The sequence below is a fragment of the Leptosomus discolor genome, chromosome 13 (genome assembly GCF_034619465.1).
Source record: "Leptosomus discolor isolate bLepDis1 chromosome 13, bLepDis1.hap2, whole genome shotgun sequence".
In the NCBI taxonomy this organism is placed as follows: domain Eukaryota; kingdom Metazoa; phylum Chordata; class Aves; order Leptosomiformes; family Leptosomidae; genus Leptosomus; species Leptosomus discolor.
Window position 1 is genome coordinate 7,436,019 of NC_141403.1, and position 22,352 is coordinate 7,458,370.

The 22,352-nt window shown below is 37.5% G+C and overlaps 1 protein-coding gene across 1 annotated transcript in view; it reads left to right on the forward strand.

The window, feature by feature from the left end:
• Positions 1 to 22,352, forward strand: part of RP1 (RP1 axonemal microtubule associated) — a 165,028-nt gene that overhangs the window by 131,284 nt on the left and 11,392 nt on the right. The window contains exons 45-51 of the mRNA XM_086472701.1: positions 621 to 862; positions 3,387 to 3,513; positions 5,070 to 5,218; positions 15,867 to 16,074; positions 17,702 to 17,761; positions 18,075 to 18,253; positions 18,790 to 19,012. Of these exons, the coding sequence (XP_086328827.1) occupies positions 621 to 862; positions 3,387 to 3,513; positions 5,070 to 5,218; positions 15,867 to 16,074; positions 17,702 to 17,761; positions 18,075 to 18,253; positions 18,790 to 19,012 (1,188 nt within the window). The remainder of the gene's footprint in view (positions 1 to 620; positions 863 to 3,386; positions 3,514 to 5,069; positions 5,219 to 15,866; positions 16,075 to 17,701; positions 17,762 to 18,074; positions 18,254 to 18,789; positions 19,013 to 22,352) is intronic.

The window sequence follows — 22,352 nt, forward strand, 5'->3', positions numbered from 1 at the left end:
ATCACTTCTTCACAGAAGAAATGAATAAAGTTTTGTACTTTTCTGGCATGATAATTGTGGTGATCCGTGATAAAAATACCACATTTCAAGATCTGACCCAGTTTATCTCATCAGCATCATGTTATAGAATATATGTAGCAAATTTTAACATTCTAGTTTAAGTAGTTCCTCAAAAAGTTAAAATCAAAAAGTGCCCTCCCCTGACCAAAGGCAGAGCTAATAACCAGTACTATCTAGTAGAAATTATGCTGCTTTTGAGTGCTGATTAGTATGAAAAAAGGAATTAAAATGCACAGAGCAAACATTTATGAAGGGAAAAATTCAACAGATTGGCATGGCTGTTCATAAGTGTCTAATGTGGACCTGGCAGTCTTATCTGTGCGATGCTGCTGGACTGGCCCATCTCTAAAGGGTCAGCTGGTGCTACGGATGGGCTGGTGTCCAAATCTGCTTTTCACTAAATCAATGTTAGGGAATGAACCCGTTACATGCCAATATTTTAGCTCAGTGTAAAGGTGCAAACGGGTTGTTAGTCTCCCACTAACTCAGCCTTTTAAAAATTGCTCTATTATTTTGAATAACAAACCTGTTATTTTTTTTCTACCATTTTGTTTCAACAGGGACTTGGGATGTTCTTGTCACAACTAGTGATATTTCTTCTAGCTCCATGAATCCTAAAATGTCTCTAACTCTATGTGGTGAAAAAGGTATCTGCACTTCAGTCGTATTCCCCAAAGGATCCCTTAAAAAAAAGCAGATTTATGAGACTTCAATTGAACTAAATAAGAAATTCAATACTATATTCAAAGTTCGCCTAGAAATTGAAGAAGCTGGAGAAGGAGAGACTTGGCATTGTCATGAGGTAAAAAAAAGCAATTACTTATTGTGTCTTTATGGTAAAGTTCTCCTTCTTTTCATATTCTGTGGTTATTGCTTCCAGTTTCCAGTTCTGTCTGAAATTACATAATTTTTAATTTAAAAAAGTCTATGTATCTGGTAACAATGCTTGTAGAGTGATAATTTCAGAGACTGCTCAAAACACTTGCTAGGATAGCTATGGATAACAAAACTCTTGTAAACTGAGGTGGATTTCTAGAGGGCACATATACAGATGTGCCATCATCTGCAGCATATCCAGTGGTGTCTTTTCAGAACCATACCCACTGGCATACATCACAGTACTTACATCACTCCAAATTGGCTGTTACATGTTGTAAACCCAGTGATCCAAGGCAAATAATTAAGCCAGACACTAGAAATGCCTTCTGATGAAAATATCTGCCTTTTAAGTTGGCATGTGAAAAAAATAAGTGAATAGCAAAAGTGACAATCTTTCTTCTGATATCCAAGACGCTGAAGCTGAAATCTGACATCGCACTGAAATTGCTGTGGCACTTCACAATACAAGAAGTATCTTTATCCTCTTACGGTGGCAAAATAAAAAGAAGTCTGAGGGAAAGAGTCGTCTTCTTTCAAACTGCAGACACACTGTTGCCCATTAAGGTTTTTATTCTGTTCTCATTAAAAACTGGAGAACAAAACAGTTTTCCTATCCAACACATGTTATCAGTGAGCTGACCCCCCTGACATTTAAATGGGAGGCGGGTAGTTACTTTCATCTGTGTAGCCAGATGAAATAGCCATCTAACAAATCTATTGATAAAATTAAGATTGCTTCTTGGATAGTGTAGGAGACAGTGGATCACAGTAAATATTTCAGAATAGAAACTTGGCCATTGGAAACCGTGGCAGCCTTTAGCCTGTTTTACTGCATTAGCTCAGAACAATGACTCAAAGCTGAGTTGGGAAAAAAATCAATATCATTTATATAAGTAAGGAGAAGATGCACATTTGTATTAAGTAGGATTAGAAAGAGAAACAAAATATGAATTTTCCTGCTTTGGGGTATATGTAAATTATTGGGGTTTTAGGAAGACATTTCCTCTGTCATTCCACGGATTCCATAGCAGGACTGATTGAATCCTTGTGTGAAATAACTAGGTTGGTATAAGAGGTTGTGGGTAATATCTATTATTAAAGACATGTTAGCAGACTATTTACACTGTTGGTTAGAACCAGGACAGTCATTTCTATGCTATTTTATTTTGATTTTACAAGATTTCACCTCACAGAGAGTCTGAGATTTCCCCCTTCCATCACAAGCAAATGCAGGTGCAGTTGGATGAATTCCATATTTAGATTCAGAATTCGTTTTTATAACTGTAACTGCAAAATAGTTCTCTTGATGTTTTTGAAGAAATTGAAATAATTATAAAATAATGTCCAGAAAAATTAATTAGGATATGCTTAATTTCTGGAGCATGTAATAACTAACATCTTTATTCTTGTTTCTTTCACTTCTTGAAGAAATAAAGCACAGTAAATGAAACCTGATTTTCAAGAAACTGTTCAGGAATGTAGATGTTAGTACAAAAGGGAAATTGTATTAATGTTACACTTTTCACTGCATTTTAAAAAAACCTTTTCAATGTGTCTGTCATAATGAAAATAATAGGTGTCTTTTGAAGACAAAATAATGCTGCCACCTCCCAGCCAGGTTTGCTAACCAAAGATGGTTGAGTTTACTGGGTTAAGGGTCTGGTCATTTTAGAGTGTTAGGTCATGAAGAAATGTATGAGTAAATCCTCTGTGTCCTTTTCAAAGCAGGGTAACTTTCTGCAACATATTTTCAAATGTGTTGTCTAGACTACCTTTAAATACTTTAGAAAATGGTACTTTATCTCTTAGTGTAGCTGGCAGTACCATAGTGTAAGACACATCACTATTAAAATATATTTTCTTACAGTAAGACTCAGCTACTTAGCTCAGGGTCACCCTTTTATAACTTCATATACAGAATTTCATAGAGATTAAACATATTTAGTAACATACTCTATATATTCATATGATACTTACGTACAGATACATATACATTCCATAAAACATTCTTAATTTCTGTTTTTGTTTTTCCCAGAAACAGTTTTTTTCTTTCTCCTATTACTCAGAATGAGAAAACATTCTGCACTGAAAAATGTTGTGGCATATTGACATTTCTCATAAGCTGAAATGGGCATATCAACACTTCTTTTTCTTCCGTATGCTGGATGAACAGGTTACATAAAGGAACCTTTTTGAACCATTACAAATATTTTTTTCCCTTGTTGCAGCAATAACATTTACAACATTTTAATTATTTTTGATTGGGAAAGACATCTATTCCTTCTCTTTTAAAAGGTTACTTTCAAAAACATTTTAGAAAAATTTATTTTCTCTTCTTTTTTAATATTAAGCAGATGTGTCATAGCTGTTTAATAGGATGCCTCTTGCTATAGTTTCCACTAAAGCACAACAGATGCTGAAGGTATTTCTTTTTGCTCTTTGCTAAGGTAAAGCTTCAACACAGAGAAAGTAAAAATGTTCTCGAGTTTCCATTTTTTCGCAACTTTGCAGATGAAGAAGGAGGAAGAGTGGCTGAGCTTCCAGTTCTCACAGCTGGCTCTCCTTTTCCAGCAGGTTTGTCACAAATCAGAAACACTGGAAAAGATTTGGTCTGTGATGATGGTTGATTTTCAGAGCAGTCCAAAGGATTTAGCAGATACTTTCTATTCATTTTAGCTAGTGATGCATGGCTAGGTCCAATCCACTCCAGTGTTCAGAAAGAGCATCCATACAGCACTGAAAATATTTTAAAAGCTCTGAATAGTACTCAGAGTTCAGCTTTTTCTCAATAATATGATTTGGTTCTCTCCCAGAGGAAACAAAGGAAATCCAGAGGAAATAACTCTTGTACTGCAATATCAGATAAGGAGGAGATCCATGGCCCCTCACAACAGAAGCTCATCAGTTTGTGTTCCTAGAATTTCAGGCATTCTTCTTCTGTGACGGTGTCATACATCATCACCTTCATGCAAATTGTGCCTTGATCACCTCAAGACTCAACTTTCTTTTTAGTTTGCTTTGTGTTTCTTAGGAGATTTTTTAATCAAACTTAGTGAAGAATGGAAGAGCTCTTGTCCTAAATGAGAATATCCCCATCTCCTCCAAGTGTTTCCCAGGAGTTAAGGGTTTAGATCAGTAGCCCAAGTAATCCTTGTATTCCTTGCCTTTTCTGCTGTGCTTTCAGAGTTAGTCTCAAAAAAAGCACTTGGGCAGAAGCTTCTTGAATATGAATTTGAGAAGAGTACTGCTGCAGTATTCCATGGGAAGACTCTGTCTTTTAAATTACTTTTCTTTTTTTTTTTTTTCTGGAAGAGCACCGATATTAAATCTTCACAAGTCCTGCTCCTCTTTCCAAGGAGCGTTTAACATGAGGACAGCTATTGTTGTCTTTACCTTCTCCCCATATTTTTTTCTCTTTTTTGATTGAATGTTTTGTGGATGTGGCTCCTTTTCTTATGTTGGGAGTGCGGCTCCTTTCTTATTTAAATGTTATGCATTTCTATGGGAGTACAAACGTGTCTTTAACATGGACACTCATCCAAGAAATGCTCAACTGAAGAGTTATAAGTAAGATGGCATGTCACCTTGTTGCTGGAAATCCTCTGCTGAGGCCAGTAACTGCATGTGGTACAGCGTAGAGCGGCCAGCCACTGACTGGACCATGATCCAGAGGAAAGCCAAAAGTTACTGTCTTTCCAACAGAGATCAGCTTCATTTGAACTCCGAGAGGCTCTGAGCAGAGAAGTGCTTTTGGAATATTTAGTATCATCCATAGCCTAGAAACTGTTTCATAGGAGCGTTACATACTTAAATGCACACAAGTGTGTGGTAGAGTATTATTTACATGTTTTTATAACAATTTGTGATGTGTTCTTTTTTTCTTTAATTTTCTCTTCTGTTTTTCTTTCAGGCCTACTCACAAACTATTTAGCTTATTATTCCTTAAATAGTGGTTCTTAAATTTCAATTACAATGCTTCTATGTGCTTTTCTAAGCCTTATAATACAGTTTGGCCTTTTGATCTCTCTATGCAGGACCAAAAATGAAAATATAATAGTAGTAATTTATTAAATTACATATTTTTAAACTGATTAAGCTTTGGTAAACCTTTGATCTCTTTTTCTCAACAGTGAAAATCTATGTTCTCTGTATCACTACGGGAGCACCTCCTGGGTCAGGGACAGATGCAGATGTGTATGTCACGCTGCAAGGTCTTTTGGGAGATACTGGCAGAAGAAAGCTATTCCGAAAAGAGGATGACAATTTCACTAAAGGAAAGGTATACTTATAATTTCTGCACGATATTTTGCACTTTTAGAACCCAGTCCAATTCATGTGGACTTAATGGGAGTAGCATAGAGCCTATGCAGCTCAGTGTGAAATGCTCTGTGATTGTAAGTGCATGTGTGTATCACTACCTCTATCCATCTCATGTGGGAAATACTGATGCTTATCTAGCTGATGCTAACACTACTGACAAGTAATAAACTGACTGTATCGAGTGCTTTTTGGTTCAAATTTGCAAATATTTAAGGTCTTCAGTGACATGCCAGTGGTTTTCCTGCATATTTGCTTCACAGTAGAGCTATAAAGAGACTCAATTTCCTTTAATACCTCTTTTCTTGCCATGCTATTCTTCAGGCTAAAGATCCTTTCCCTAGATTTTGCCTTTCTGCTGTCAGTCCACCCCTCAGTCTGGCCCTTGGTCTCTCTCCAGTCAGCCACCACCCTCCGGACTTTTCTTGGGTCTACCAAGAGGGTCATTCACTCACTGTGCAGGAATGAGTCTCACAGCTCCTAGACACAGACCAAAGACCAGCAGAGCTGCCAGAGATGCATTTGCCTGTAGCATTGTCAGTATAAACAGAAATTGGAGGGAATTTAGTTAACGAATGTGCTGCAGAAACGTTGCAGATTTACAGCAAAATGCATATCTTTTTGAGATAAAACCTAGTCCCTGATGGAAGCTCCGGATAGAGGGAGTGAAATTTTCAGCTAAAAAGGTCACTGGATTTTTAAAGCATGGAATAAACAAAGTGCTTGTATTTCCTGGGGATTTTTATTTGAGAACACATTTGAGGATTAAAACGATTTAATAAAGATTCTGTTACAGAAAATGTGAGTTGGAATAGTTAAAGTTTAGAAAAAGAGACAGCATTGTCTCGCAACCAGAAGTGCTGAGCACATTTTGCATTAGACAGTGCTACCTGTTTTTCTTAAGGTGTGTGCACTCTTCTGCCTTTATGAAATCTCCATGAATACTGTGATTATGATATTCTAACCTGTCCCCCTTTTGGAAATACCATGCAGTCAACTATATCCTTCTGCTGGTGTTGGCTGCCAAAAAATGAGACTTTCTCTAAGGAAGCAAGCTTGCAAATCGGCTTAGATTGATAACCAAAGCAGAGACATGATATGTGGGATTAGGAGGAGCTCAGCTTCTAACTACCCCCAGCCTCATTAATTCAGCGGGAGTTGAAGGGGGTCATTATCTTACTGGATTTTGCCTATTTGAAATGCCTAGTCTTAAGAAAAGTGAGAGAATTTAAATCTTTATTTTTAAGGGACTAAATACTTGTGGATCAGGGTACTCAGTTTTGATAAAGGCACGTTTGTCTTCCCTAATGTTGAAATTTAGGTTATGGTTTATTGATAGGTCTGATTTAATTGGATATTAGAGCTGCAGTCCTTTTGTCCTCATGGAGTAAAATTAGTTTAATGTATTTCTCCCGGATTTCTCTTTCAATCATAATTCCACAAGTGAGCAATCTGATTTCTAGACTGGTAGTTTTTAATGAAGAGGGACCAGGGATGCACATCCAGAAATGTTGCCTAAGAGAACAGAAACGAACTACAAAGATTCATAACTTTAAGTGTGTTTTTATAGTATTTGCATCTACTTCAGTGTGGCCCAGAATTTTTCTGCTTTACAGAGTAAGAGGCAGAGCTGGCATGTACCCATCTCTACATTACTTATTTGACATTTTATAGGAGCAGTGTGTGAATGTAACACAGTGTCTTTATATTTCTAAAAGTAGATATCAGCATAGGAATATTGTAGGGCCCTAAAATGACTTTGCTTGTAGATAAGTAAGAGAGAAACACAGAAAAGTCTTGATTTTCTCCTTGTTCAATGAAAATAAACTAAAGGTATTTTGTTAATTGACAACGTGTAAATTGATTCTGCAAGCAAGACTCCTGCCTTTGCAGCAACATTTTGCTCATGACATGTTTTGGAAATTTCCCAATGTTTTCTTCCCTTCATAAGTAATCTCCAAAAAGACTCTCAAGGGTTGAGCGTCTCTTTCTATACCAGCCCAATGACATATTGTGCCAAGAACCCCTGCAGTCAGAGAGTCTGGACTTGGTGGTTTAGGGGGTTTTGGGGTATAACAGACAGAATTTACATTCTGAATCTTAACAGTTGTTCTGACATTTTAAAATGTGCTTTTCCTTGCAATAATTTTTCCCCTGACTGTACAGTAACAGCTAGTGAACTGGAACAGTGTTTCTGTTAGAAATCACATCAAAATCTGGTGTTAGTCTCACAGAATGTCAGGGCTTCTACAAACAACAGTTTAGCAATGCAGAAATACATAGAAATGTTTAAATATTCAGGGGACTTTGCAGTGGATTGGAGATACACTTCTCGCACTGAACAGGTCTTTTATTTACATGAGCCAAGTTACATGATAGTAAAAGACCAAATTAGCTTCTTATATCTGAAAAGTTGCTTTGTGTCTTTCCAAAGTTCTTACACCTATGCAACCATCAGAGAACTGGTAGATAATGTATAGGATATTATTAATTCACCAGTAAGATCCTTGTAGCTCCCCCCATGTCTGAGACAGCAGCACTGTCACCAAGAGAGCCAAGCTTCTGGTCATCTACTCAGACAAATGAGTGTGAGGACGAGTGCTGCAAGAACCGTATTCTTTCAGATTGCCATGACATTGATGCCTTGTTTGATGTTCTCCTAAAAAACTGTAAGGGCAGACGAAGCAATCTCAGGGTGCTTCTTCATGCACTTCAGCTATCATGAAACCCTAGTAGTATTTATTCATACTTCAGGAGTCAGTTTAGGGCTGATAAATGGTACCCGCAACAAACACTTTATTGAACCAAGTACACTCAGTGCAGACATTCTGCAAAAAACAAGGCCCAGTTTTGTGAAATCCTTACGGTATCTCCATATTGCTTCTGGCACCCAAAATTTTTCAGCTAGTGGAATTCTTTGTGCTTCTTTACATGGTCTTTGATAGACTTGCTGTATGCTCTGATGTATGGCTGTGAGTTACCCACAAATTTCCTGTGGCTTCTTTTCAGATCAATTCCATCAAAGCCAGTAAACTACACTGCATACGTTATGACTGATGTTTAAGTATTTTAATCTCGGTGTGATGAAAGTGGCCAGTATTTTAAGTACTCCAAGTGACTGAGGCAGTAAAATCTTTGTGAATTTTACTTCATTCTATTAGTTGTTGAAAAGATATATTCTTTATCCTGCCCTATATTTAGACATCAACTGCTCAGGTTGGTACCATGGTAACTGCAGCACATACAAAAATTGTCAGTGAGAGGTGACTGTTGGTGTTCAGTTTCAGTACTCACTTACAGATTAAGCGTTGGCAATTTAAAAAAAACTACGTCAGGAGAAAAATCCACGCGTGCCACAGTACACAAGGAAGGGCCAGAATGTGGGACAGCGTGCTGCGGCCAGTAATAGGAAGTCAGTATTTGTCTGTGGCGTCCACATCTCATCGCATCTAGAATACATTTTGTAACTGCAGATAAAGCTTCTCTTACGGACAGCATATCTGGCATAATGATTAAATAATTGCAAAATGCCATTGGTCCAAGTGTATTAATCATAGCGGTAGGCTGTTGGCCAAGTAGTACAGAAGTGAACAGTAAAATGGTCTGGTCATCGAGCAGAAGGATTAATCAGATGGAAACTAGGAAAATAAGGAATATCATCATAGTGAAGGAAAGGCTGGTGGAGGTTCTCAGAAACGGTGAGGAGAAACACAGAAAGAATCAACGTAACTAAAGCTTTATCTAACGCTAGCACAGTAGCAAATACGTGAGCCACGTGCCGTTCTCAGCGATACCTCCAGGGTGGTATTTCCCAGTCTGTAATTACAGTCAGCCAGTACGGATCTACGGGAGGCAGAGCCAGAACATGCCATTGCAATCACCTAGCTCGCCCATATAACGCCGGCCAATGGATTAGAGCTGTGGGAATCATTAATTTTGGTTTCCTGACATACTCCTGTGGGGCAAGAAAAAAATGTAAATTTTTTACCAAAAATTAAAAATTAGACAAAGTTAATTAACTCTAAAATTAACTACTTGAGGGGGTGTGGTTTTCTGTCTATATACGGCTCAAAAATAAATTACATAAATTACATTTCTGAAGCTGAAATACATCTCACATAGCTTTAGTTGCCTGTAATGTACACATCTGTTCTAACATGATGGTTGGAGCTCCTTCTGCAGAAAGGGAGTGAAGCAGATGCTTCCAGGAAGTGGTTACCTTCTCTGTTTATTTGGACATTTATCTTAAAATATAACTAATTATCCTCAGAGAGAGCCTGCTGCTTTCTCAAGATTTTGCGGGGAAATTGTCTGACTATAGACTTACTTTAGATAGGCAAATTTGGGTGAGTGAATTCTATGCCACATTTATTTCTTTTTTTTAATAAACAAGAAAATTTTAAAATAAAATACAGCTGACTTTATTAGCTTGATTTATCAAAAATCTTAAAATAGTTACAGTCAATCCAAGACTGTATTTTCCAGCAAATAAAATATTCAACCATTATCTTCGATGCAGCAAGAACAGAATTAACTTCAATTCAAGTTAAATAGTTTAGAAAATACATCTAACTCGGAATGAGCAGCTTCCAGTGACGAAGTGTTCATCTCGCTAGAAAGTTGTTTCAAAGTTTAAATATCCTTCTTTTTTTTTAAAAAAAAAAAAAAAAAAAAAAAAGATTCACGCTATTTTCTATATAAATTTGTCAAGCTTTAACTTCTAGGAACCGGGTTTTGTCACGGCTTTGACTGTTAGCCTGGATAGCGCTCTCACACCAAATTTCTGCTGCCTTTGACAGTATTAATGGCAATAAGCACATCTGTATGCCTTTGACAAGTTAAATAGATTAGGCTGCTTGATTCACTGGAAGGCAGGCTTTCCCGTGATTTATTAACTCTCACAAATCTCTTCAGAGCACTCTTCAATTAACACCCTACTTCTTCAAGTGTCATAACTAGCAATTGTTTTTGCGTCATCTCTAAAATCTTGTTTTCTTCCAGTTGACTCATGAAAATATTAAAGAGCAAAAGCTTATTCACTGGCCTTGCTACAGTGAAATGTGCTTGAAAATATTCTTCATTCACAGCTACACTTGGACACTTACCAGTTAGACATTTTATTGTTCTGTCATCAGCCAGGTTAAGCCCACCTGAGAATCATTTAAATATTGGATTATGGTGTCTTAATCAAAATATTATACAATCATATGCATTACTAAAGTTGAAGAAAATTACATCCATCCTGTTTTCTTTGCCTGTTAAGCCAGATCTCAAACTTCAGCTGTTATTAAATCAGTCCAACAACCAGGCTGCATCAGATGGGTTCGAATTTGTCCAAAGTGGCGTCTGTCTTTGGGGTTTTTTGTTTGTTCTGTTTTGGTTTTTAATTTCTATTGTGTAATATAACGTGTGTTTACAGATTTGGATGGGGCTGGTGGTGTCGGTCTTGATACCAGTCCTTCTGCATTTTATTAAATCAGACTTGAAGTCTGATTGAAATGTCTTTTGCAAGTTAGTTGAATGGTCGTAGCTGCTGATTATTATAACATACCACTATTCTTTCTTACTCCTGTGCTGTTCTATGCATACAAATCCCGTTTCAAAAAGATTCTGTTCCAGTTATACTAAGCAAATTAACATAAGGCCAGTTCAGGGCAAACAATATTTGGGTTTTTTTTTTTGTTACTGCTCCTATGTTTCATTTATTCTTCACTAAACTTGTTGAAGATGGATGAACCATGATAATTGTAGGTTATCAGAAACCTCTAATTATGCATTCACTGTAATTTAAATTTAATTTTTTTCACGATAAGATAAAGTTTTTCAATTAATTTCTGGATGAGATTTTAACATAAAAAATATACTTGCAAAAACATGTGAATTTAGGAGGAAATTTGGGGTTGGCTTTTTCAGATGCATGGAGACCCTTATTTTTAAAGAAGTGTTTGTACAGGACACGCATTGTAAGATGCTGAGGTCCTGGTCAGATGTACTGTTCATCCTGCAGCTGAGCCAGACCAAAACAGTGCTGCTACCAGTGCTTGTCACCACCGCTGCTTGCCACCCAGTGTTCCCACCCCTTAAGTCTCCTGGCACAGTGACATATGTTTACTCTGTCCAAATGTTTATTTAGTTTAAGCAATGGATATTGTTAATAATTTGGTTTTTTTTTCACGTGGTCTGTCTTGATAAAATTTGGCTGGAGAGAAGCTGATTGTGTGGTTATGCTGGCATAGCTAAAAAGGTGGTCACCTCCATCTGAGAGAAGGCAGTGACGTGACAAGCGTTTGGGACAGGGTGGAGGAGATCGGTTCAGCACAACTGGAAGACCCCCTGGGACCACAGTCTGAAGGGTGACGTCTCAGCAAAAGTTAATTTTCTCATTTGTCTCCTTCTACAGGAACATTCAGGCACTGTTTCTGACACGGGCTCAGTGTTGCAGGGGCCTTTATTTTGCCTCCCAGTGCTGAAATTCTTCTGTTTTAAGTGGAGTTTCTCCAGACTAACGAGTGAGATCAAAATAATCAGGCAGCAAATCAATAGGTTTGCTAAGCTTAATAGAAAAGGTCCTTTATCTAGACACTCTAACTCCTTTTCCAATAAAAGCCTATTAAAATGATAGTAACATTACCAGTATGCAAAATCACTTGTGCATACAGGTTGATGAAATTAAGCATATGGTGTGTCTTGACTTGCCATTTTCAGTTCTGCTGGGAATACCGTCATTAACAAACCATCAAGTCTCAATACTGAGCCTATAAAATGATTGGCATTTATAAAGGTAAATATTGCACAGTGACTGTTCAAATGCTTCTTCTGTTACAAGAGCTATTGCAACTGCAACAGACAGGGATATGCTGCCAACGCTGACACCAGAGAGTAGTGAACACAGTCCGTCTGGGTCATAGATCCAAAGGAAATGCTCAAAACGTGGGTCCCAGGGCAAACATTTTAAGAAAATCTGAAAAGCAGTTAACAAAAATTAAACTTTAAATAGCCTGAAAAGGTTGCTGGAACTACTGTTTTAAAGGAATTTTTCAGTGCTTATTTCTTGTCCAAGAAATACCAAAAGCACCAATTCTGTTTTTGCCAGGGTGGCTCTTCTGGGTCGCGGAGGACGTGTGGCTCTCACATTGTCAGTCTCAGTGCTCAGCCTTGGAGAATGTCTTTCTTTCTCCAGACAGTGTTAGTTAAGAAAATTCAGATGGCTGCACACACACACAAATAGTTCTAATACTATTCCGAGAAAATTCAATATTCAGCTCGGCTGAATCAGACAATATGTATTATTATCAATATTTAAGGTGACTTTTCTCCATTCAAACCTAATTTGCTAGTAGTAACTAAAAAACAATTAACATTTTTCCCTAAGGGAAAATTGAAAAGAAAGCTAAACCTACAGAATATAAAACTTTTCTTTTGTGTGTTTTCTCCCTCTTCCTTTCTCTTTTTTTCAGGAGAATTAAGCCTCCAGTAACTTGGAAAGTCCCTGTTTGTAAATCAGATAAGAGATAAAGTATCATGTGATATACGAGACCTGTCAACAACTCGAGTATTTCCTATGTTTTATGACTAATGCATGGCCTGAAATGAATCCACAAAAATATTAACTAAATTATTAATAATGATTCAATTCCTTAAAATTGTAATGAAATGTATGTCATCATCTGTCTGTTTGCAGACAGCTTGCAAGGAGAAAAGTGGATTAAATTTGGCAAATAAATTACCCCTAGCAAATTGTTCATCTAGCTCTAACAATTGTAGTTGCTGCTCTTTCTCTATTCTTTTTTGGTCTCTTGACTACGATAAAGCTCATTACACCACATAGATTTTCAAATGTACACGTAAAGAGGAAATGTAATCTTGTCTATGAAGTGATTTTACTCCAGTTGTCACAATTCCTGCTCCAGTTAATAGTTTTTCAACTTGCAGTTTATTGGTCGGCTGAATCTTCTGCAAATTTGACCGTGGATTTCTGAGATTTTTACATCCTCTAAAATAGGCTCGTTAAGGTTGCACACTGACAAATGATGAAGTAGTGTGTCTAACACAAACTAAAGATTTCAAAAATGTTTGTTCAGCCAAAATATACCTATTTTCAGAGGAAAAAAGGATTCGGAAAATGTCACATTCATTACCTATACATACAAACTGCTGATACCTGTGGCTGGATTATCCAGGTTATGAATAACCCGTAGTAGATGCTGCACTAGTTATTAAGTGCTTTCAGAATCACTACCACTAGGGACAATGGTGCACAAATACTTTTGCTGATGTTGTGTAAAGTTTTTCTAGCTTAATAGAGTTTATTAACTCAGCTTAGTGCAAATTAAACCCAACTGTCCTTCTTCTGGAGACAGCACAAGTCTAGAAGTCTGCAGAACACTGTCTGTGTTTTTCTTTTATACTTAACACTCTCTCCTTTCCAAAAGTGGATCACTGACAACAGATTTTTGGAGATGCTGATGACAGTGTCACTAAATTAGTCATTCTCTGGAAAACTCTTTTCCCTTAAAAATAAGTCTATTCTAACAAGTATTCTAATCGGACAGAAGCTTCCTCTTATGTTTCCAATAAAATATATCATGCATTAATATAAGCATAACCATTTGCAAGGACAAGCAGTAATTTTTAAGACAAATTTTCACATTTTGGGAACTTAAAATATTTATTTACTAACAGAGACAGGGATCTGTATGTTTCTTACTGGGGTTTATCTGTGGTTTTCACCCGTCTTCTAGCCCTAATACATTTTATTTAGTAAGTGTAACAAGCCATCTCATTTTATTCAAGAATGATCCAATTAAAGACAGAATAAAGCTGTGATCAAACTCATATCGCAATTAAGGTAAATTAAGAGTTCATATTAATGGTTTTCAACCATTAGATTAGTCCAATAGGTAATAAAATACTACCACGGTGTTGACAGTAAACATTTCTGGTTTGATTTACCTAAGGAAAATGTGAAGAGGAGCCGCTTTCCCTGCAGTCTTGCACTCCATCTAGAATTTCAGCCCTTCCAATGTATTTGCCCTGCTGCTGCAGGACGTTATCCCGAGAACCTTCATTTTACTCTTGTGCTTTCGCCAGTCTAAATTCACTAAGCAGCTGATACCCTTGACTCATCACAAGGAAGCACAGCTATTCAAGTGCCTCTTTAACACTTTTTCCTTGAAATCATTGTCAGCTTGCTGTTCTCATTTTCTGGTTTCACACGATAACTTAGGGGTGGCAGTGCAGATGTGATGGTTAGACCACGCACTATAGCAGTTTTTGCATAACACTACCTTTCAGTCTAGGAGAAGCCAATTCTAGGAGTAATTCAGTGACAGGTTGGTGATTATTTTGGGGAAACTGTTAAAAGTGTAGTTCACAAACACATACATTCACATTCACATGGACTTACATTAATGAAAAATGAGAAAAAAAGTTAAAGAAGAAAAAACTTGATTTTTTTTCCTGTTTCTGGGAATTCTTTTAATGGGTGGTCATATATCATCTGCAATTCTGAGCTCAATATATTAGCTTATGGCAGATCTTATTAAGTTTCAAGTTGATCAGACTGGTCTTGGTGACATAAATCTGTCATCAGTTCTTCACCTGGAAAACCTGTCCAGTGGAGCAAGAGAACGGCTTTTTTCTGTCTCATCTCTGCGTAATCCTTTGAATAAGTACTGCTGCCCTCTTGCTCTGGCTGAGCAACTTCAGTGTGAATTAGGTTGAGAAGATTCCTCAGGACTCAAGGGGTTTTGATCATTATTGCAATCCAGTCCTCTCAAAAATCATGCTGGAAATTCCATCACAAATAACACTAGATTTTACCAGTTATCAACCCTAATAGAAATGAGATGATAATTTATAAATCTATAAAGAAAAACAGGTGGAATTTCTCCATGCCAAGAAATTAATCTCTGTTTTCCAGCTGAAGAAGTAAGTGTAAGACCCATAAAAAGCCGAAACCACATATTGTGAAAATGTTTAATGTCTGACATCTCACCACTTTCTTTAGGGATCTTACTTCAGTATTCTAAACATTTTAAAAATTTCGTGGAATTTTTAACTTACAGAGAATAGTAGAAGTGACTTAAACATAACTTTAGCTAATATTTTTCCTTAAATTTGAATACTTTTATTAAAACTAATCCTACAGGTTAATTCAGCTCAAGTTTGGTATTCTTTCCTAAGAGAAGAAAATACTATTCTGTGATGTTCACTTCTGCTGCCCTCCTCCTTCCCTGCATTTCAGCCCTCAAACAGGAGCCCTGGGGGGTCTATTTTGTTGAGAGCAAGAGATGTTTAAAATGGTATCCCTGTAAATCGTTTAAGGTGAAATTTGGGACGGAAAAGCCCTCAAGAAGTGAGCATAAGCAACTGATGGATCTGTGTGGGGAAATGGGTGGTTTAACAGTAAACTGCAGAACAACAAAGGGAACACTGCTTAATGCAGGAGTTTGGCATCTTTGAACTTGTCATCTCTGGTTCTGTTGGTATTTATTGAATTAATGAAAAAATAATCCTGATTTTCCTCTTACTTTCATATTTCAAAATATACTGTTAATTCAGTTTGATGGTGCTGTTTCCACGTGCCTTTTTGATTCTGAATTTTTCAGGTGGATGTTTTTCAAGTCGAAGCAGTAGATGTTGGGACTCTGCAAAGGATGGTGGTTGAAAAAGGGAAAGGCTCTGACTGGCTTCTGGAGAAGATTATTGTGAAAGAGTCAGCAGCTTCAAGGACAGAAACATTGTTTATGGCTCAAACATGGCTAAAAGACAGACGTGATGGAAAAAGATCTGCCTCAGTAACTTTGAATGCCACAGGTCAATATTATCCTCAAACTATCATTTGCTGAGGAATTCATTCCGGACTGTAGATTGCAGCTATGTGATTTGCTTCTATAAACAAGTTATGGTTTAACACGTCCCAGTAGAACGTTGTCATTATATAGCGAATTAGTGTGTCTGTTGGTTTTTGTAGTACCATTTAATAACCACTATTTGCCAGAGGATAATTTCTGCTTTGTTACTCCAGATTTATAGTGGCATAAACGGCAACAAGTTTGGCCTATTCTCTTTACAAATTGCTGCCTCTCCAAGTCTTACTTCTACTTTGCTACTTGCAGACAATTTTTGAAGCTTCGAATACCTTACTGGCTACTTGCTAGGCACAGTGAAAATGAGGTAAATAGTGGGGCAAGCCATGTGTAAGTCTCCACTGTATTCAAGAAGACTGTTTTACATTCTCTGTTCCACATTGTTTGGCATAGATAATGTAAAAACAGGAGACAATGTAGAAACTGGACGTACTCTTGACGGAGTAATCACTGCCGAGAGGAGCAGTTTTGACCCCGCTGCCTGTGACTGCACTCTTTGTCAAGGCAAGAAGGGCACGTGCCCTGCCTGTGCTGAGGCTTCAACACAAACACAAGCTGGTGTGCAAGCCGGGAGGGAACCGCCGCACACCCCGGCCAGTTCAGTAGGCAACCTGAGCCCAGTACGTGCCTTTAAGACTGATGTATTTTTTATGATCCTTATAGAAGTAAATAGGGAGTATAGACAAGTCCTTAGATTACAGAAAATATTCTAGTTCTTTTCCTCCTAACTCCCATGGCATCTCTGCTTGACGTAGGGGCATTGACATGATGGTGCTTGTCCAGCAACAGCCTCCTGAGGCTGAGTAGATTTCCAGTGCAACACATTTCCTCCGCTTTATCACCTCTAAATTTTGATCATTTGAAACCCAGAAAGAAAAAGAGGAAGCTGTTACTGTGCAAAAGCAAATAATTTCAGCTTTGTTTTAGATTGTATGTTGAGACTTCTCTGAATAAAATATAGGAATATTTAGCGTATTTAAAGTTATAAAACATGGGGTTTTCTCAAATTTTTAAAAAAAGTTTTCTGTTTCTACCAGAATGCATTGATTTGATAGAAGGAGAAACTGTTCCTCTAAGGCTTTTTATACAATAAATGGCAAATCCAAACTTGGTTGTGATCTCAAGAGAACATTGGTTCCAACTTTGGTTCTATCTAACGTTTACAAGTAGTTTAGGTTTATACCAAATCCCACTGAAATCAATGGGAGCTGATATCAGTGGGAGGAACATCAACCCCTAAAATGGGCACTAAAAACATCCAATTAGTGCTGATTCATCCAGAACATAAATTGTATAAATGAAACAGAAATACTTTAAAATGAAAAATACTTGAATCTTCCTGTTACAACCGTTTCATACTAAAGAGCTAGCTCTAGAGTCAGTTCATTAGATAGGATGATATGTAGGAGATGATGCTTAAGTAGAAAATCACATTGTACACTTCCCAGTTAAATCTTTAACCTAAATGATATAATAGTCAATTGCCTCACCAGAGATGAATACAGGCATTTATTATCATTTAGACACTGTTCTACAATAGTATTAATTTGGTCTTCAATCTTTTTTTTAATTAGAAATTCAGGAGAGGAGGAGCACTTCTGCCTGGCCTTTAGGAAAAAAGCAAATGAATTCAGGTATAGCTTCTGCCATTACATCAACTGGTTTATGCATCAATTCTGAAATAATAATGTGAGAATATTTTCATCACAATACGTCATTACACTTACTGGTACTGACAGTATTTTCCCCTTTGTAATAGTAAGAGACGACAATATCCTTAGGGAGCTGACTAGCACTCCGATCAAGCACTTGCATATTAATACTCCTCAAGTAGACTAAGACACGTCTTACAAATTTTATCTCAGATACCTTGGTTAACATATGAAAACAGAAACATCTTTAATCTTTTTTTTTTTCCTTTTTATTTTCATTATTTTATTTGTTCAGAAGGCAGATGGAGGATCTATTTCACAAAACACCAAGAAGAAACGAAAACAGACTTTGAAAAGTTGTCAGAAAATATATCCAAGTTGGTTATGGTTTTTTATGGAAGCAACGGCAAGTCAAATCCGGTTTCCATGGAAAACAAAGTGGAACATCAGGCTAAGAACCAAATAACATACGATGTAAAACAATACAGAGATTTGTCTATATTTAAATTGTCTTTGAGTTTCCTTTTAAACAGAAATAATCATGTAGTGCTGTAAATATTGCAGATATTACTGCTTAAATATTCAAGAAAAGCAGAACTGAAATTTTCACTTGCACACCAGATTTCATTTTTAATTTTTGGCTTTCTCAAGTTATGATGATCAAGCATATTCTTTTTCCTTTTTTTTGTCAACAAATAGTCCAGTTAATGATGCATATCAATTTAAATGGCATTAAGGATTCACATTCAGAAATCAGTGCAGTATGTAATTTGAATTGGATAGAATAATGACAACGAATGCCCCTAGAGTGTAAAACTAGTATTTCCATAAGTGCTTACAGTCAACCTGGTGTTGCTGCCTTTGAACTCAATGAGACTTTTAGCACCAAGACTGATGCAGATGGGGTTAGGTCCATGCTGACCCCTTTAGAGAAAACTTCCTCTCTTTGCGTAAATTACCTACGCTTATATCTAGATTGGATGCTAACTCATTGTTCTGTTGCTTCCTAGATACATTTACCATCTGATTTGGGAACGCTTTATAAAGTGAGACTTGGTCTCCAGAGTTTGGAAAACAGCATATCCCAGTTGTCTCTCCGTCACTTTAAAATGCAGAACACATCAACCCTGGATACCTTTAGTCTCACCATAAATAAAACACTTCCTCTTTCTCTTAATGGAGACAGATGGATTGAATTCCCTGTAGAGTGGCCATTAAAGGAAGCACTTTCTGGTGGGTATAAATCTACTTTAAAACAATAGAGTGGTCCAGGAGGTTAACACATCCTAATATTACAATTGAAACCTTTATCAAACCAGAAAATTTTATTGTCTTTATTTAATGATTCATAAAGTCTGGGTAAGAACTTAAAATGTGTCAAGGAAATACTATCTCAACTTAATTTCTGTACCATAAAGTGGAAAATGCAATATTTCTTTGATTGCGCAGAACCATTATTATATGCTACAAAGAACACTTTATAAGAAATATCCCTTTCTTACAATATTGTAATATTTCTGCTGTCCTTTGTTTAGTCCTCAGCTGCTCATATTACTGACATTAACAACACAACTTTTAGTAACTTATTTACTATTAAGCGACTTTTTTGTTTGCACATTCCAAAGACTGTCAGTAAATAACAGCTCAAAGCTACATGTAAGCGTCCGCTTTACTACCTTTATACACTCCAAATATTTATGCCTATTAAAATTAGCTCAACAGTTGTCTTACATTTGTCATCTTTGTTAAACAAGAGAAACCCTTTGACCTGAAATCCACCATACCTTCCATGCTCTTCTGACGTGATGCTTACTGAATTCTACCATATGACAGAAAATCTCGATTTAATGAACACACTAAATAACTATACTTAATATTCAAATCATTTGTGCCTGAGTTTTAAGCAGAAAACAGTTGAGTTACCTGGGTAAAGAATAAGATGGTGCATCCAAAGGGAGCTGAGGCAGGTGTTAAATGAACTACGCAAATATGCTTTGTATTGGAATTTTTGCCCCAGTTTCAGCGAGGTGATTGCACGCATCTAAATGCAAGGATGCAAGTCATCTCAGTAGAATTAACAGGGGCTGAGGGGGTTTTTATTCTGGCTGCAACTGATAAGTTAAATTTTGTATTTAGGCTTTAGATTTTGTGTTGCTTAGAGCTGTTATTTTCACTCGGAGACTTGCACAGTATGGGTACAGAACGGGGCTTAATGGCTTTCGTCTCCTAGACACAAGATTGAAACAAAGAGGACCTTCAGATTGACAAAGCACATGAGTCTGCCCCTTGCAAAAGACTGATTGCTGTCACATGCAGAAGTATTTAGGATACATGCACAAGCACACAGAAATAGTGAGAGAAAGATGCAGTATGGCTGAGAAACAGACAGTGAGACTGGAACCCTTGTGACCTTGGTGCTGGGTCTGGCTCTGTCACTGACCTCTTGGTTGAAAAAAATCATTTCCCCATTCTTTGCCTTTTTTTTTTCTTTTTTGGTAATATTTTCCTTCTTTGTAAAATGCTTTGAGATCGAGAGTTAAAAAATCACAGAAAAGGAATAGGTATTACATCACCCGTGTGTTTGGGTAGAAGAACACAATAGCTCATCTCTGTGCATTTACTTCTTTCCACACATGCTTTAGAAGTCTTCAAGGAGGGATTTGTAACCACAGTGAAGAAAAGAACTAGGACAGCAAAAAAACATATTCCCCCAAATCTTTGCCATTTTATGTCCAAGAGAGCTTAAGCAGCCCCACAGCAGGTGGCACATGTGGGGTTCAAAGTGATCCTTTACACACAAACTTACTTGCAATTTATCGTGCAAAACAGATCTGCTTTTCTGTCAGCTTTCTCAATCTAATTTATTTTCTCCTTGGTTTTCGTTTTCTCAGCTAAAAGCAAAACCAGTATTGTGTTAATTGGAATGGAAAGCAGCTGATCATAATCACCTTAACCAGAAGTTGTGTGCTGTTGGATTTCAGATACAGCTCTGTCGTTCATAGAGTGCCTTAGTATTTCACCTCTTAGTTATCTTTTCCTTTTTTTTATTTTGTACTTGGGATTGTGGTGAAGCGTATTCTAATGGCTAATTGAAACCATCAAAACACAGTCGATAAAACACAGTGCAGACCCTCGAGACCTGCCTGTGCACACATGTGCCTTTGGGTGTATTAATGGGGAGAGGCCACCAGCTGAGTATATACATAAATAGTTTCTCTTCACCGTACCTTCCTTTGAGATGCTTGCACCTCAGGAATCCCCAGGGGTGAAGCGGTGCTCTCTCTCTCACACATACAGAAGTGAATTTTGCACTGCTGTAGCTTTTAAGGCAAAACAACTCAATAGTGAAAAGGTGAAATAATGTATTATGCTACTTTCAAATGGCTGATTATTTCCACAAAGTTAACACAGAGCCGTAATTCACACTGAGATGATGAAATCATCAGAATTTTATAAAATTAACGGAGTTGTAACTTTCATATATGTTATCTTTATTGTATGTAACTTCTTTTCAGAGATTTCTTTCCTCTATCCCCTCTCCAATCTATTCAGTAAGCTATAGAGATAAAAGCTTGCTCGCCTACATTTGCCCTGTGATGGTCTGATCCCACTACCTGAACAAAGACCACCATTTAATCATTCTAGCCCTCTCCCCTTGCCTCCATGAGTCTCCTTCAATTGCCCTTCTTTGTACCACGTACTCCACCAGTTCCCTGCACTGTATAATCTGATCCAAGGCTCGTTCAACACAATCTCTGGTTGACCACAGTGTGTCAGGGCTGTGATAAGACAATAGATCTTACTCGTCTTGTCCAAATCCTTCTGGAACCTCCAGCCACGATGGGCATAGGATGTCCATTTATGATCCTGCCTGAGCTATGCAAGATGTGCGTCTGTCTCTAGTCCTCTCTCTGACCCTGTCTTCTGGATAGACCTTGGTCCGATGTTGTAGCCTTATTTGCAGTCCTGTCTCTGGCCCTTTCTCCTGCTGCTCCCATCTCAACCATCCCGATGGGTCCCAGACCTTTTTCATTGTTTGCTGCATCTGGGCGTGTTGACAGCTCTGCTTGCCATGTGCAGATGCTGCAGGACTGGTACCTGCTCAGTGAGGGCCCTGCCTGCCCTGGGGTTGTGCTCAGCTCCTGTCCTGTCTACCCCAGCAATCCAAGAAACAAGCCTTCCAAATGCCATCCTTTCACTCTTGTTTTGGGCTGGTCCAGCCTCACTTCTCAAATTTCAGATCTGGGAGACTGTGGCAAACCAGAGGTCAATTAAAATAAAAAGAGAACATGTAGAAAATCAGAATTATAGCCAAAAAGAGCACTGCTCAGGTTTCTTTGCTCTGTGTAACAAGCCACTCACTGCATTTCATCCCTGACCAAATGTATTGTTTCCTCTCCTGAGTCTTCATCTTGGTTTTAGGCCAACCCACCACGTTTCATACAGTCCTTGTGTTTAATCTTTTCTCTCACATTTTACCATGCCATGATTTGTCGTTCCTTAGGCAGCATCAATTTTTGATTTCCATTTTAAACTCAGCTGTATCCTCTACCACTTAGGCTTTTACTAAGAT